This window comes from Lycium barbarum, chromosome 12 (assembly GCF_019175385.1).
Source record: "Lycium barbarum isolate Lr01 chromosome 12, ASM1917538v2, whole genome shotgun sequence".
Lineage (NCBI taxonomy): Eukaryota > Viridiplantae > Streptophyta > Magnoliopsida > Solanales > Solanaceae > Lycium > Lycium barbarum.
Window position 1 is genome coordinate 40,863,396 of NC_083348.1, and position 18,537 is coordinate 40,881,932.

At 34.1% G+C, this 18,537-nt stretch overlaps 1 protein-coding gene across 1 annotated transcript; it reads left to right on the forward strand.

The window, feature by feature from the left end:
• The first annotated feature begins 5,235 nt into the window (after window positions 1–5,235).
• On the forward strand, window positions 5,236–16,639 carry LOC132621880 (AT-hook motif nuclear-localized protein 10-like). The gene is made up of 5 exons (XM_060336352.1): window positions 5,236–5,977; window positions 8,414–8,472; window positions 15,289–15,420; window positions 15,773–15,931; window positions 16,100–16,639. Exons 1-5 carry the CDS (start codon window positions 5,620–5,622, stop codon window positions 16,328–16,330), a joined length of 939 nt encoding a protein of 312 aa, XP_060192335.1. The 5' UTR covers window positions 5,236–5,619; the 3' UTR covers window positions 16,331–16,639.
• The last annotated feature ends 1,898 nt before the right edge of the window (window positions 16,640–18,537 follow it).

The window sequence follows — 18,537 nt, forward strand, 5'->3', positions numbered from 1 at the left end:
TTAACTTCCCTGCCATTCTTGTAACTGTCACCTTTTTTCCCCGTAGGTGTGTCCGCACCCCCCCCCCCCTTCTCCTAGTGGACGAGAAGAAAGGATTTCTTAGAGCAAATCCCAAGGTTCCACCGTAAATTGGGACAAAGGGAGAAATTATTATATGCATCTTTAGATAAAAGTTGTAAAAGGAAGACTTAATTAAAATCTTTCGTATAATCTTGATAGAGTAAAGAATGATTTATGAAATTTGCAAGTGATGAAGGAAAAGGACTAAAGAGTTGGTTACAACTTAAATTCAAAACCTCTTATGTTGTGTTCATTTCGAAAATGGGTTCGCAGAAAAATTTTCTACAGTGTGCATTACGCATGACGATATGACTTGCTCTCATTACAAACAAAACACACACTATTGAGATATTGTCTGCAGAACTTTTAACAGATCTCTCAGATAGTTTGGCTTATTATTTAGCTTTCCATAAGACTTCTCAAAGGATAGAGATGAAGAAATCACATCAAATTCCCAAGCACGTATCATTCAAGGATTCCACAACTGCAAGTCTGCAACATAAAAAAATATGCTAATCGTGCAAGGTTCTATTAGTAAAACAAATACAAAAAAGCTTCCTTTATACTCCCAATCAGTTAGATTTTGACAAGTAGTAAGAATTTGAGATGAGAGAAGACAACTTACGTAAAAAGGGGTTAAAAACTTATTTGGGTGCATATTATTTACTAAAACAAATAAGTATTATTTTCTTTAGCTATTTATCAATTAGATTTTAACAAGGAAAGTAGACAGTGGTAAAACTTATTAAAAGTATCTTTCAAAGTGTCGAAAAAGTTTTATTAACTCGTTATATGAAAATGATGTGTTTCAGAAGCAATATTATGAATGTTTTACGTTCAAGTAATTGTAGGTACAGATGAATCAATATAATGAAAGGAGGCATTGTATTAATGCAATAAATTTTAGAGCGACTTTTTCATGGAATCTATACAATCGTAAAAGGTCAATGACGTGTCGAGCTGCTTTAGTTAGTAGTACCATGTGGAGTTTTGAAATCATTGTACCAATTATGGAACAAGTAGTAGTCCACAATTGGGAAAATTTTCCTCATCTCACCAGAGCAACTGACTTAAAGATTGCACCATGCATAACTCATACTTCAGAAATTTCCGACAGATAGCGATGGTCTTGGTCTGTTTCTTGTATTGTCATCCAACTTGTTAGGCATATTTCTTTAGTGTTCCACAAGACTATAACATACAGGAAAAATCAGTCCAATTTTAGTCGGTCAAACTGATGAGAGCCTCAAGTTCATAGTATAAAACTAGCCACATTAGAAGATTATCCGATGCATACTCAGATAAAATGCAAAGTCCATATTGGTAATAAAGAATCTCTTGATGGGATACACCAATGTAAAAAATTTAGGCCTTTCAAAGAAAAGAGATTTTACTATGTTCAGTTGTCAAGTAATTGGTTATACAAACATATAATCCCTCTGTCCCAATTTATGCAGCACCTTTCGGATTTTGAGATTTAAACAAATCTGTCTTTGACTATAATTTTTTCATATATCTTTTAGTATTTGAATTACTATCAATTATTGTGACTTAGAGTACTTTTGACGTAGTTTTCAAATATATAAATTTCAAAAAACTTAAAAACTCCATGCCGGAATTCATAGTCAAAATTAAATTGATTGACTCTCGAAATTAGAATTGTGCCACATAAATTGGGACATAGATAGTATCAGTGAGAAAATATGATGAATGTTGGTTAACAAACTGAAAAAACATATCAAGTTTAAAAAAAAAAATCAATTAGAAGACAATAAGATCAAATGCTATTTCTAACAAATAAGAAGTCTGAATTGAGGCAAGTATCAACCCCCAAAGACAGTAAGAATATATGTGACTTCCAAGGAGTTGAAGATTTCCCAGGATGCCTTTTCATTCTAAACTTGCACTAAATGAGAAATACGCATTAGCACACTACTAAAAAAATCTCTAGTTTCCACTGAAAAATGTTTAATGGTTATTTCCCACTGAATGTCGGTGGAAAGGGGTGGCCCAATCACTAATAGATCTCTCAACGGGCGCCTCATTCTGTCTAGAGGAAATAGCTTCGGTGGATCTGGTTGATTAAGTCGTTGTGTCTGTTGATACCCACCTGAATTGAAATAGCAGTGTTTTCACATGGAAAGATTAGGTAGTTTCTCAGCGTTTCAATGAGAACCTGTTTTCCACTGTGCATTTTCCCAGTTAGCTAGTTTGATGGGAATGTGATGGGAAAATCATGTTTTATAGCATAAATTTCCCACTGAATGTTGGTGGAAAAAAAATCTCTATTTCTAGGAGTGGCACTTGCTTAACAAACTAGTCAACCTTACTATTCCTCGTAAAAGTAATATACATTATTACATTGGATCCCAAAACTGCAACATACAAGTTATGCTAATTATATGGGGTTCTATTACAAAAATAATTTAGAAATGCTTTCTTTTAAGCACGCTATCAATGTTAGGAGAGTTGTAGGAATCTGAGTGTGATTCAAACAATTCAAGGCTAAGACAAGAGCTTAAGAGAGAACTCGAGTTACTTAGCTATGGTGTGTGGTTGAGATAAGAAGATGAGATAGAATTGAGTAGAAACTGTAAACTGTAAATTTCAATAGATGATTTAGAAGTGTTTCATACAATGCCTTATATCAACTCAGTAAAAGAAATGCTACAGATACAGTTGTTCAACTGCTAACTAACTAGTTGTCACTAACTACTTATGTAACAACTGTGGTGACTCGTACAGTTCATAACTAACTTCTTGAACTGCTAACTAAACTTTTGAATTAAATGTTAAATCTTCTAATTTCATGTATCAATCAATTAGATTTGACAGGTAGCCAAGCTAGTTTCTGAATCTTTCATGGTGTTGCACCAGTTGGATCCGCAAAATATAAACAGTTTCCCCATTGCTGCTATTTTGGTTTTGAATCAGTTTTAACACAAATTTTTGTTTTGTTTTGTTGTGTATGGGTTGAGATTGCTCTCATAGAAAAGTCACAGGTTAACACACAATTCTATGCGTTTAGGTGGATCATTCTGCTACGTACTCAGGAGTTTAGCCTGCATGACATATTGATGGATACTCTTTTAATCAATCTCGTTGGAATTCAGGTTGTTCTCTTTATTACACACCAGATTTGACTTTGATCAACATGTAATGCGTGCGTGTGTGTGTGTGTATTTATGATTTGATCTAATAACATAACAGAGTGAGTGTGAATAAATAAGAATCTCTCGTCCAACTACAAGTTCATTTTCTCATGGCGAAATACACCAATTGAAATCTATCTGAAGTGAATGCTGACATTTGCCAGAAATGCTTTTGCGGATATATTGTGCATATGATGATGAGTAGATCAACCAATGATCTACTGGTAGAATTGATGTATTGCTAAAACAAAAAGAGCAACAAATTGGTAATGGGGGGACAAAAAAGAATCCATTTAGACTATAATTAATAGATATTCTTAAATCCCATTACATGTAGTGTATATCTGATGTTATATTTGCAGTTATTCTGTTGTTATCGCTTTATTATGATTCAATCAAACTTTCATGACAGTCCATAACTAAAATAGCATATAACAAAAAGATTCTTTTAAGAGAAAATTAAAAAGAGTATTAAAAAGAGTTATCATTCACAGAGCTGTTTTCACATCAAAATAAGACGAAATGTTTCATTCTTGTCGATGTTGCACGTATGAATATCTTGTTAATTAAGCCCCTAAGTTCGGTTAGTGCTATTTCCTTACAATCAAAGAGCGGTGGTAATGTTCTTTCTTTAGAGAAAAAGGTTTCCAATAAGTCACATGATATACAGGCTAATAGCAAAATAAAAAGAAAACCTTCTAATCAGTGATCAGTTGTAAAGAAAGCAGAAACAAAGTAACTATAGGCCATAATAAAGCTCCTGACTGAGGATATGACCTTAGATAGGAAGGTCGAGAATTAGGCTAAAAGATTAATAGGTAGTTGTGTGTTGTCACACTATGTGTGTGTGTGTTGGGGGGGGGGGGGGGGGGGGGATAATCCCCTCCTCTCATCTTTTCCTTTTAATAGTAGTATTCAATCATCATGTAATCTTCGATCTATGCTTTGATGTGTATTCCTATATTTTGTTGCATTTATTTTGTGTCTTGCTATTTTGATGTCTCCTAGTCGGAGGTCTTTCAGAAACAGCTTCTGTACCCCATAAAGGTGGGATAAGGTCTGCGTACATCCTATCCTCCCCAGATCATGCTTGTGGGACTATATTAGGTATGTTGTTGTTATTGTTGTTAACTTGGTTAATTATACTACTCCAACATTTTTAACGTACTTTTAAACTTCTATTATTATTATTACCAAAATTTAGACTATCAACCTACTTCGTGCTATATTTTGTGTCTTTATATTCCTCAAAGGAACACCAAATAACTTGGTTAATTATATTACTGCAACATCTTTAGCGCACTTCCTAGCTTTTATTATAACCATAATATGAAACATGCACGATACTTACCGTGCTAGGATTTGTGTCTTTCTATATTTATCGTGCTAGGATTTGTGTCTTTCTATTTATTAGAATATCATCATATAACCTGATATATTATACAACTCCAACATTTGTAACGCATTTTCAAACTTCTATTATCATCAAAATATGAATCACGAAACTTATTTTCGTGCTAGGTTTTATGTCTTTCTATGCCTTAGAATAACATCATATAACATGGTAAGTTATATTACTCAAATATCTTTAACGCACTTTTAAACTTCTATATGGATCACGAAACCTGTTTTTGTGTTAGATCTTGCGTCTTTCTACTCCCGTTAAATAACATTAAATAATTTGGTTAATTATACTACTCCAACCTCTTTAACACATTTCTAGCTTTTATTATTACGATAATATGGATCACAAAAACTATTTTCATGCTAGGTTTCGCCCCTTTCTAGTCCTTAAAATAACATCAAATAATTTGGTTAATTATACAACCCCAATATCTTTAACGCACTTCCAAACTTCTATTATTACCATAATATGGACCACAAAACCTATTTTCATGCTAAGTTTTGTTACCTTTAATTTCACATCCAATCTATATGGAAAGAAAGTCTAACAAAGCTTCTTTTTAAGAAATTGTTTCATGAAAAATAAAATTCTTACTTATTTTCTGAACTAATGGGCTTTGCTTTTCCTTTTCATCTCTAAATAAAATCCAATTAAATAGATTTTTCCACGTTTTAACATTAGGGTTTTCAGAAAATATATTTATTTACCGCAAAGGAAAAAAACTTAATTTTTCCACAATTACCGGCTGGTGAAAAGCAAAGTGGATTACTAGTAAAAGTAAAATAAAATTTTGATCTGTTTTGTGAAATAATGGGCTTTGCTTTTCCTTTTCCTTTTTATCATCTCTAAATCCAACTAAATAGTTTTTTTTCCACGTTTTAACATTAGGGTTCTCAGGAAATATATTTATATTTACAATAAAAACTTTAATATTTCCATCAATTACCGACTGGTGACAGCAACAAAGCGGTTAGTTAGTAAAAGTAAAACCGTACTAGGAGAATGTCTTTTGCAGAATCCAATGGAGCTGTTCACATGGGATCATCCGTCACTGCTTCAGATGGTGGTACCACACCGTACTACCCTATCATGCCTCCAATTTCCTCTTCACCTCCTCCTCCTCCGACGGAGAAGACTTATCAAGTCCCCATCGCCGGCGTTTCTGTTTCCGGCGATGCGGCTCCGGTGAGTGTGGACCCTACAATTGAGCAGGTTAAAAGAAAGCGAGGTAGACCGAGGAAGTATGCTCCTCCTGATGGGATAATCTCTCCTCTGTCGTTGTCTGCGGAGGGAGGAGAGCGGAGAAAGGGAAGGGGGAGACCACCTGGTTCTGGCAGAAAACAGCAATTACCTGATTTAGGTAATTCGGTTAAATATCTATCTCTGCATATGTTATATTATTTAATTGTGTTGTCTTTTATTTATTTAATCTAATAATAATCGCTAGTGGAGTATTCTTTTATGTTTTTTCTTGGCTGTCATCAATTATTTTTATGAATATAGCTGATATCTCCCACATGTTTATTATCTAATTATTAAGTACTTTTTATCTGATTATTCCCTCTGTCTCAATTTATGTGATACGGTTCGGATTTCGAGAGTTAAATCCTATAAAATTTTGACTGCAAATTCGGGCATGGAATCTTCTAAGTTTTTTAAAAACTACTAAAAAGTACTATAAGTCACAATGATTAACAATTCAAAATACGTAAAGATATATGGAAAAAAAAATTACAGCTAAAGAAACACTTATTTGAATCTCTATGCCACATAATTGGGATGGAGGGAGTACTATACAAGTAATCAGTGGTATTTCTCAACGAAAAATAGTTTTAGTCACTAGCATTCCTTTAGCTTTTCTTTTTCATTGCTTTCAACAGAGGCGGCTCTTACTGTTGGGGCCTAAAGCCAAACATCAATGAGGGGTTAACTTTTTTTTTTTTTTTTTATCACAAAAACGAGAATAGAAAAAAGTCTACTTTTTGAGGATGTATGTTAGATATCTCACTTACTTGCTCAAGAGCTCCTTTTTGAGATTGTATCATTCTTCTTTTTTGGGTTTTGAACAACCGGATTCATATTTTCTAGTTGAGGTATTTTATATTCTAATAAATAGTTAAAGAGACTATATATTACGTAGTAAAATATTAAAAACAAGCAAGTTTTAGATGAAAAAATAACTAAAAAATTGAAATAATAGAACCTGATTCAACAAGTTGATAACTTGATTTGAGAATACTTATTTGGTGCTTCAATATACCTCTTGCAATATTTGTTGCCCCAAAAGAAAAAGAAAAATAGCAAATTCAGACAGTAGCTCTTGTCTTTCGTACCAATATAGTCAAAGACTCCCTTGGAGAAACAAAGAAGAATATAAAAGTGTAGAAGTATACTAAAGTTTAGAGAAAGGTTAAAAGTAGATTGAGTATTGTAGACAAATCAACCAGGGGCCTTTTTTTGGTCAATATACTAAATATAGATTCAGTATTTGTATACTATACATTACTTACTGATTTAGGGGCCTTATTTTCTGTCAATTAATTAACTATTTTCTTTTAACGACAAAAAGTACTTAAAATATTTTATAATTTTTCAAAAATAAAATGGGGCCCCAAAAAATAGGAGCCTAAAGCTTAGGCTTTAGAGGCTTCACCCAAAGGCACCCCTAGCTTTCAATTGCTTATATTATAGGAGTAGTACTTATGGACTTTAATCCATCAATTGATAATCAAAAGGGAAAAAGCCAAAAAAAGAGGAAGAAAAAGTTCTAACCAACATGAAGGTAGCAGCCTAGAAATAATCGAAACACCATGAATGAGACTAAAGATTTGTTTAATACAAACATTGGTGTTACTTCTTTGGTAACTTGCAAGTTATGTGTTTAAGGCGTGTAGACGGCCTCTTTGCAAAATGCAAGAGGACCACTGCATACGTACCTATGAGAACGCAGTTTTATTGTTACCTCTACAGGTTAACTGAATCCAACATTTGTTATACAGAACATAATCACAAAGTTTCGCAAATACTAAGTTTTCAACCCATAATTGCAAATGTGCAATACATTCAGTAGTAAGGATATAACTATTGAACCCATTAAGTTTTAATTTTTAATCCGCCTTTGGTACATACACGTCCACTCTTCCCCTACCTCGCACTCAGGGAGCACTTCGTGTGCAGGATGAGCCTTCTTTTTCAGTTCACAATTCTTGTTGTACTGGAGATTCTCATCATATGCTAACTTACCTAGATAAAGAAGGAGCCTTTTCCCAGTTAATTATTCTTCTTCAGAAATGATTTATATCTGCTTTCATAATTTTGCAGCACGAAAATGATTACTTTCTTTCTTTTTCTGGTTATCCTTCTGACGTCTTCCTGCATGAAGAAATCATTCTATGATGCTTAATTTTTTTCATTCTGTTGGTGATCTGGCGATCATTACTGGGCATGTCAAGAAGATTATGCGTTCTATTCATTCGAATCATTCTGCAAGTGCTAAGAAAAATTGATTACGGTTTGCTAACGCTGTGTATTTTGAATTTAACTTTGAAGATTCAATTTTTCTGTTTTCTTTTGTGCCAATTTTCTGGAGTTACTCATGGGGAAAAATCTCTTCAAATCTTGGCTTTTCCCACTGCTTTTCTTTTGGTTTGCACTTCAAGCAGAAAAACTCTGTTTTCTTATGCGTTTGGTATTTTATGACGTGTTTTAATGTGGACAATTTGTGCTTTGTAATTCAACTGCTTTGCCATTTTCATTTTACTAAAATCTTGAGTTACTGATAAGATACTATTTGCAGGATCAGCAGGTGCAGGGATTGGATTTAGACCGCATGTTATCACATTAAAAGCAGGGGAGGTGTGTCCTTTATTTGCTGTTTATCTCTCTGTATTTCGATGCTGTATTTCTCTTCTTTTTGCTTTTGCTTGTAGATTGGAGATGGTTGTACTGTTTGTTTTTGCTTCATGCTCACGCCCATTAATCCTAGACTAATTTTACAAAAGAGAGCAGAGGAAACTGATTTTCTGAGTTTAATTCGCGGATGTAATTCCCATTTGACTGAAGAAGTTACGTATTAGGGGAGCTTCTTTTTGTCCGACTTTAGGCACTGCAGCTTTCGACCTAAGAAAGTAGCTGAATGATCTCTCTCCCACTTTCCTTTTTGTGATTAATCAGAGGTGACTTCCACCTGTTTTATTCCCCTACAGATGCATTTATGACTACCTTATCCACTATTTCTTTTTTGTGTTGAAGTACGTTGGATGCTGTTCCTTTCAATCATTACTTTGTGTTTATATTTTGTTGGCTTCTCTTTTAACCTAAATATATGCCTACTTCTATTTCTTAGGATTTTCTGATTCCATAAAAACTTCGTGATATATCTTTCAGCACATATTAGTTTACAAGGTAATGGAATTTTTTCCTTGGTGAACGTGTTGAAGGAGTCCTCTGTTCCATTTTTTGCATAAAATTGATAACTTTACATGCTAATAAAGCTGTGTTGCTAAATGCTTAACTGATTCTTTATGGTTACATTAAAAAATATAACAAAATCAACAACAACAACCCACTGGAATCCCACAAATGGGGTCTGGAGAGAGTAGAATGTATGTAGACAGACCTTATCCCTACCTTAAGAAGATAGAGAGGCTGTTTCCGATAGACCCTCGACTTAAAGAAAGATGAAAAAGGAAGGATTATCCAAGAAATCTAAGAATATAATAATCGAGGCTAAAGAAACAACAAGCAGTAATAGAAATCTAAGAATACGAAAATACAAGAATAATACTAGTACTCCGGGATTAGAAAAGAAATACGTCGCACTACCTATTAACCTTCTACCCTAATTCTCGACTTGCATACCTTCCTATCAAGGGTCATGTCCTTGGTGAGCTGAAGTTGTGCCATATTCTGCCTAATCATCTCACCCCAATACCTCTCAGGCCTCTATCCCTCCTCAAGCCAACTACGGCCAACCTCTCACACCTCCTAACCACGGCATCTGCACTTCTCCTCTTCACATGCTTGAACCATCACAACCTCACTTTCCACATCTTATACTCCAAGGGTGACATATCCCTCCTTGACCCGAATATCCTCATTGCTAATCTTATCTCTCTGGTATGCCCACACATCCATACTCCTAATTTCCAATTTCTTCAACAAATTTTTTGTTTTAAACATCTAACAATGTTTGACGATATTCTGAACAACTCTTTCAAGTTTTAAATGTTGAGATTCATTTAGTTTAATAAACAGCCTCCCTATCTCCCAAGGTACGGGTAAGGTCTACGTGACCTTACACTCTACCCTCCCAGACCCTACTATGTGGGATTTCACCGGGTATGTTGTTATTCATTTTGTTTAATAGCACTTTCATCATGCTATATCAGTAATACCCTTACCATTTCTCAAAAAAAAAAAAAAAATCATTTAACATGTTGAATTTTGATCTGTTGGGACTAGTCTTTTAGTTCCTGAATGTAGTTTAACTCTAGTTGATGAAAAATCTCTAGTCCTTATACCAGTTCTTTCTTTAACCATTACCCTTTTCGCATCTTTTCCTCAACACTAGGCGGTCCCGTTCTTTTTGTCTTGCCTAAGTCTCTTTGTACTTGAACTGTTGAACACCCCCATTAATCCAGATGAGCTGGTCTGTCAAATTTTCATATCTACAATCAGGAGCTAAAGCTCAGTGTGATATAATTCTTTGTGGAATTCCTGTTCAAATTATAAAAATGTAAGGAGAAGGAGAAAAACTTATGACTGGTCATCCAACAAAGTTGGATATTATCTTCCACTTGTTTGGGGTGGTCCTCCTTTATATTCTTAATTAAATTGTCCCTGACCATTATATTTGGAGATGCTCTTACAGAACTCTCTATAACATCCTTATATAGCAAAACTTCACTATAAAAACCAATTGTTTCTGGAACCGATTTTTTATGTTATATTTTTACCTCTATAACAATTTTTTACCTATAACAACAACCATCTTTAGAACAGTACCCTCTTTGTAAAATTATCCCTCTATAATAGCTATCCTTTTTTTTTTTTTTGGTAATACAACGAGACCTCTCTATAACAATCTCACTTGTTCCGATATGTTTTTGGCTTTTATAGCGATTGGCTATTTTATTCCTATAACAACATTTGACATTTAAATATTATTTGGTTATTATAGGCAACAATTATCCAAAAATCATTTTTTCATTTCTTAATGATATAAAACGATACAAATATTCTTAAAATCTCAAAGATATGCATAGCTCACTAATTAAAAATTAAAGAAACTCAATACAATGCTACCTTTGTTTCTAAGAAATAGGTTGACGTTTGGACTCCATATGACATGAACAATACTAATCAAGAAATCAATATGCCTCACATAAATATTTTATCACACTACGATCTACATAAATATTTCCAATGGAAAACTTAACTTTAAACAAAATGGAAACCTTTGTACATAGAAAACTTAAAATACGGAATGCTAACTTCGTCATATTGTATACCAAGGAAATCTTTAATGATGGAAATATATATTTATATATTATTCTTTATATATTTATATATTATTCTTTGTCATAAATGGTATATTAAATTATCAAAATATTTGGTATGACATCATGAACAATACTAATCATGAAATCAATATGCCTCACATAAATATTTTAGCACACTACGATCTACATAAATATTTCCAATGGAAAGCTTAAATTTAAACAAATTGGAAACCTTTGTACATAGAAAACTTTAAATACTGAATGCTAACTTCGGCATATTGTATACCAAGGAAATCTTTTAATGATGAAAATATATATTTATATAATATTCTTTGTCATAAATGATATATTAAAGTATCAAAATATTTGGTCAAAATCTCTAGATTTAGTAATCTTAGAGATTCTATTTCTATAAAGATGGTTATTACATTACCACAACAAAAGATAGTTGTTATAGAGGGATGATGTTACAAAGAGAGTACTGTTATAAAGATGTTTATTGTTGTTATAGGTAAAAAACTGTCATGTGGATATAACATAAAAAATCGGTTCTGAGGTTTTTTTTTTTTTTTTGCTTTTATAGTGAAGATAGAGATGCTGTTATATAATAACCATCCTTATAGAAATAGAATCTCTAAGATTACCAGTAATAGGTCTAGAAATTTTAACCAAATACTTTGATACTTTAAGACATTATTTTTGACAAAAAATATTATATGAATATATATTTCCATCATTAAAAGATTTTTTTGCTATACAAAGTGTGAAACTGTTTCTTTAGATACAAAGGTAGCATTGTATTAGCTTTCTTCAATTTTTAATTAGTGAAATATGCATATCTTTGAGATTTTAAATAATTTTTGTATCTTTCTATAACATTAAGAAATGACAAAAAAAAAAATCTTGGATAATTGTTGCCTATAATAGCCAAATAATATTTAAACGTCAAATGTTGTTATAGGTGTATAACAGTCAATCGCTATAAAAGCCTATCGGATCAAACGAGGCTATTATAGAGAGGTCTGACTGTACACGTAAGCAAAGAACAAAGTCACAAAGGATGACTTTTTTTTTCTACCATCTAAACCAAATCTTGTTGACCTTTATGGAGATTTGATTTTGTGTAGTACAATGATGCTTGATTGTCCAGGGCTGCTTAGAACAAGTTGATAGAAACAAAGTATCTATTTTGGTTTGACCTTCTGCAGGCTGCATCTATGTCTCACTTGAGTGCTATCTGAGGGCTAAATAGGGTAACATCATCACTTCATATTGGTTTTTCTAAAAGTTAAAAAATATTCAATCCTTGGGCATGTGGTGTAAATATCTGTCACGACCCATTTCCACTAAGTCGTGCGGGCACCTACCTTTCCGTCAGTAGGCGAACCCTTATCTCAACGATCATAAAACATAAGCAAAGCGGAAGAAAATAGAATAACGTAAGTCTCACGATAATGATATAAAGAAATGTGGAAGTAATGAGAATCCAACCCCAGTATTTGGTCTGGTCATACAAGGCTGGTCTGGTCATACAAGGCTGTACCAATACTACAAGTTTGAATAATACATAAAATCTCAAATGATGTCTCGAAATAGAAATAAGACATAAATAATGAGAAAGAGTCTTCGGGCAACGAACGTCCTCTTGGTAACCCTGAATAGACTCGGCAGCAACCTCGATAATCAGCCATGAGGGGTAGAAGCAGATCCAACCTGGTACTCTGCATTCATAAAAGAATGCAGCAAGTGTAGGTCAGTACAAACAACAAGTACTGGTAGGTATCATAGGCCGACTAACATTAGTTGACATATATAAAGACAATAAAGCAAGAAATGCAAGTAAACAATAGAGTACAGGTCACCAATGTCCAAGTATCGACGTAGCAAGTCCCATCCTTGGTTATAGCATCTAAGCCCAATTGTGCCAAGTTTCAAGAGTATAATCTGAGAACATCTCATAGCTATAGCATAAAGTCCCAATTCAGCCAACACAAGTATCCAATTGCAATCCACGAAACAATTAACCAAGAGATACAATCCGATGCAATAATGTATGAAGTATGAATGCAATGCATATGCTCGTACACATGTACTCCGACGATGGAACATCACATCATCGGCAACACAACCCATGAGGGACCCGCGAAGTCCATGCACCAGTCACTCCGCACATAGCCTAGAGATGACTCAATATCTAATATGTCTCAGAAGATAAGTGTTCCATAGCAGTCACTCCGCACACAGCCCAGAGATGACTCAATATCCAATATGTCTCAGTGGAATACTTGTCACTCCGCACACAGCCCAGAGATGACTCGTATCAATATGTCTCAAGCATCTGTATTTCCTTCTCATTTCCCATCATCAGTACCATATCAAGGCAATATTAATATATCATGGAAATGAGTATGAATACAATGCAATAACAATAAACCAAGTCAATCCCAAACAGTACCACACATGGGTACACAAGTAATATCATTAATAAGGCTACACAATAAGCCACAACCAATTCACTATCCTCATCTCAATAACAACAAAGTAAGTTACCACAATATCATAATCAAGATATATAACTAATCACTAATATCCAATATCTCAACGTGGCGACGAGCCAACGAGTACATAGAACAAATAGGACAACAAAGCAACAGGGTGGCTAGCCCTCGAATCATACAACATGGCCCAACCTAAGGCAACATCAATCCTAACTTCATACCCGAACGCTTACATGCATTTTCCGACAATATCATCTAAACATACGCTTCGCTAATCGAAGTCTCACCATAAGGTAAACCGTAACCTACCTGGAAGGCCGAACAACAGACTCGAATGTCAATCGCGAGCCTTTCCCTTTCGTTGCGCCTCGAAGTAATGAAAGTCTAGTCATATCCAATCATGGAATTAGAATCGAGAAGAAAGTATCCATAGAAACCAAACGCCTATATCCAAAGAAACCAAACTCCTATTTAACTCCCAAATCTCAACCCATGAAATAGGGTTTATGAACTAACAAAATGAAATTAGGAATATATAGGTCTCAACATGAAATTTGTACTCTAGGTGATCAATTCCCATCAACAATTAGCCAATAAAACTCATAGAATAGGGAAATTCGGATTTTAGAGGAAATTCGGATTTTAGAAGAAATTCCCAAATTTGGGTATAAACCCTAACTCCCAATTCATAAATTAGCCACTAATAATGAAGGAAACATGTTATAATAGCTTCTAATTATCATTTCCATGCTAAAAGAAGCCAACCCAATCCATAATTCAAGGTGGTATAGTCTAGAAATCATTTAGGAAAGAACCCATCAAACCCTTTTTTTAATCCTCAAGTTCTTAGGGATTCTAGCATGAATTAGGGGATTTCTATGATGATTAAATGATAATGGAATAGTAATGAAGATGGAATGACTTTACCACAATGATGGTCCTCCAAGAAATACCTTGAAATGCTCCCAAATGGCTCAAGTTTCGGAATAGGAAATGAATGAAGGACTTGGGGTTTTAACACTCATTTAATGCCAGCTATTGCCCGTCACCCGCTTCCGCGCTCACTCGAACTCTTCAGCGGTCCTGCTTCCGCGGTCCATGCCCAAATGCACAAGGCCGCTATAGCGGCAGGGTCACCGCTATAGCGGTACCGCTACCACGGTCTGGTGCCGCTATAGTGGGACACTAGACACCAGAAACTTCTCAAGTTTCATCAACTCAACCCGAAGTTGGAATGAAGGCCATGAGACAAGTGTTTGAATATCAATAAAGACAAAACTGCTAAGATTTTTTCCCATTTATTCAAGCGTTGGTGGACAAAATACCTAGTACATGTATGGTGGGAAGATCTAGGTGTCCGATAGAATAGTTGAGATGCACACAAGTTGGATTGGACACCACTGTTAACAAAAAAGAAAAAGTAAGTAATGTTGAAGTTAGATTTACTGGGAAAGCATTGCATCAAATTTTAAATTTTAATAATTAATGAAATGTCTTGAAAGTTGTATAGAAATTGAATCGTCTCAAACATTTTAGAATGTCCCAAACGAAAAAGGTGTCATATAATTGGGATGAGAAGAGAGTATTTGTGATTCTTTTTATACTGGAAGTCTAGAATTAGTTGCTTTTTTATGTTTGAAGATTCAATTCAGCATCTTTTTTCATCTCAGGATGTATTGGCAAAACTAACGGCGTTCTCTCAAAGTATCTCTCAAGCCGTCTGCATTTTGTCAGCAAATGGATCCATATCTAACGTGACACTTCAGCAAGCAGCAATATCTGGTGGAACTGTAACATATGAGGTTCGCATTACCGTGTGAAGCTTAAGCTAATTATCTGCTTATATGTTAGGAGTTAACATTATCTTCCTGATGACAAAAAAAAGGGATTAACAGTATCTTATTAATACACGTCAAGCAATGGACATAATTTTGATATATTAAGCCAGAAATGAACTTGCCACACAAATTTCATAAGTCTATTAACCATTGAGCCGTGTTATGTCCTTTTAGTGTGATCTGCATCATTTAGTGAAGTATTAGACATTTTGCTGCAGACCTCGACAGGAAACAATTCATTTTTGCTATATCCTTCCCATGGCTTTGAAGATGTATTTTTTCCCTCTTAAAGCGTTTTTACTTGCTACTTCCTCAGGGACAGTTTGAGATCCTGTCTCTATCTGGTTACTTTCTCTCAGAATCTGGTGGTGAGCGCAGCAGGACAGGTGGTTTGAGTGTGTTACTGGCTGGACCAGATGGCCATGTTCTAGGTGGTGGTGTGGCAGGAGTTCTTACTGCGGCGTCCGCTGTACAGGTGTTACATGACTTTATTTTCAATTCTGAAAATTATGTTGTAAATTTCTGGTACTAATTCCTAGCTTTTTCCCACGTTCTGTTTGTGATAGTCACTTATTTCCCTTGGTATTCAGAATTGTCAAAAGAAAAATTCCATCTTATTATGAATGAACTTTTATTGTTGCAGGTTATTGTTGGTAGTTTTGGCATGGAAGGTCAAAAACAGTTAAAATTGGATAATTCTGATGCTTTTGGTGTGCCATCCGCCCTGGTCTTTGGAGCATCAACGGCTAAAAGTTCATCGTCACTCGGAACTGTAAGCGAGTCCAGTGGTGAGCCTGTGAGCCCTCATAATCAGCTTGCTGAAGCTTCAAATAATAGTCCTCCTGTAGTTGCTAATAACTTGCCCTGGAGGTAACTTTATAATAGGAGAGTGACGTACCTCATTTCAATGATCCTGTTGAGAACTTCTGTCGATAATCCCTTGATTCTTAGGAAGCCAACCATTGTGTTGGTTTAGATTTTCTTTCTAATTAGATAAGCATCGTCGTCTAAACATTTTTGGATATTTTTAACGCATCTCACTATATTGTCGTCATTTTATATGCATATGGTTATGGGTACTATATTATGTGAAAAGAAGGTTAGACTCCAAGTTTGTTCGAGAATGGTACTCGATGTCTCCCTCTTCCTCCTTCACAGGGAAAAAGGATTTTATTTCTTGGTTTTTGGATTTTATGAATATTTGGTATTTTTTTTCTTTCCAAATCTAAGGAGAAATGTTACGGCAAGTGCAGGGGTTAGAGTATATGATTTGTCAAGTACTATATCTCGATGGGGTGGGGAATCCAAAAGTGATTTTATGCCTCAATTCTTACATCTCCAACAACTGATGGGTCCTTATATCTCCGACAACGTGTGGAGCGACAACTAGTTTTGGATGAGTTATATAAAATTCCTTACTAGTCCCAAAATTGACGATATGTGAGCAGGAGAATCTGGAACTAAAAGTGTTTTTTCCTTGGATTTACTAGGAATTCTTAATATAGAACCTTATCAAATTTTATAACATTATGGTAATACGTCGAGAACCGTAAGATTTATATTTTTAGCAACTACTACTAATTTTCTCATCTTTAAATTCGTTAGTTACTAGGGATAAACTTTTTTTTTTTTTCAAAGATGGAATTGGTAGCATCTTCGAGTCGAATTGGATATTATCTAATTGTCCTTCATATTTTTAAGGTGTAACCCCTAAATATTCCTCAAATTAGCATTCAGTATTTGTTTTTACTTTAGGATGTTGATAGTAAGAAGATCAAGCAAGATATTTATAAGTTGTCAAAAAATGATTAGTTCCTTTTATTTTAATCTTATGTTTGGTTAATCATATAATGCTATGATCGTAAATGAGAAAGCATGGTCATCGACAATTAATATAGTCGATCTTCACTTATTTGGAAGTAAGGCATAGTTACTGTAGTTGTTTAGTTGGTCTTGTAATGCTATTATATTTGAGAGAACTCCTAAAAAGAGTATGAGTAGGTAAAATACTATACTTAAACGTGTATTCCTTAGCTATTCTATGTGAAACCGAGCACAAACTAGAGAACTTTTCAAATCAAAATATCAAAACAACATTGATACCCGTCGATTAAAATTAAAGCATTAACGCAAACTACTACTAATTATATGATACTGCATAACAAAAGAACTTAAATGAATCATGTAAACTATCATTTCCTACCACTAATTTATTCGTATATCTCAAAAGATTTGCTAAAACTATTTATCGGTATTAGAATGTTATTGTATACGCACCGTTCGAAAAGCTCACACTATAAGAAGAGGTAAAATTTAATTGTCTGTTTGTTCGATCTAGGGGTGTACATGGGGTTGGTTCGGATTTTTCAAATATCAAACCAAACCAAATGCGCCGGATTTTTAAATTTATAAATCAAACCAAACCAATAAAATTTGGGTTTTTCAACTTCGGGTTTTCTCGGGTTATTCGGTTTTTTCGGGGTTTTTTTCTGAAAGAGTCTTCATACAAAACATGTAACTTTTACTTCAAATATTTCTTTAGTCCTAGTAAGATACAACTATATAACTAAGGTGTTTCTTAAGAAAATAAAACAAAATGTGAGATGGGTGATGACATCGTATTAAAATATCCTACAAAAAAAATAATAAATTCAGTTAAAGTAAGTATTGCTAATTAATAAGCCATAAAGAAAATGACTTTAATCTAAATACTAAGTTATGCTAAAATAAGTACGGCTAATACGTATTAATTACATGACAAAGAAAAAAATTAAGCTATGTATTTTGACGCTCTAAACCAATTATGCAAAACTAAAGAATAGATATCCAACATTACTGTCATTCCTAGTGTTAGAATTGAATTTCTTTTGTTAGCATTAGTGTTGAGTTGGTTTGGACTTTATTTGAGTTACTAATATCCATAGGATATAAAACTTATTGGCATTCAAAATTCTAAGTTCAAGCTTAAAATAATATGATAAAAGACAAAAAACTAGGGCCGGGCATAAATTATCGAAAATCGAATTAACGAACCGAATCGGAAATTTTGGTATTTTGGTATTCGATAATTCGGTACTTGGT

Excerpts from the sequence above, each read along its gene's own strand:
- LOC132621880 (XM_060336352.1), top strand. The coding sequence starts at position 5,620 with ATGTCTTTTGCAGAATCCAATGGAGCTGTTCACATGGGATCATCCGTC. Across the intron at positions 5,978-8,413 it reads ACAGCAATTACCTGATTTAG|GATCAGCAGGTGCAGGGATT; the intron begins GTAATTCGGTTA and ends TACTATTTGCAG. Across the intron at positions 15,421-15,772 it reads GTGGAACTGTAACATATGAG|GGACAGTTTGAGATCCTGTC; the intron begins GTTCGCATTACC and ends CTACTTCCTCAG.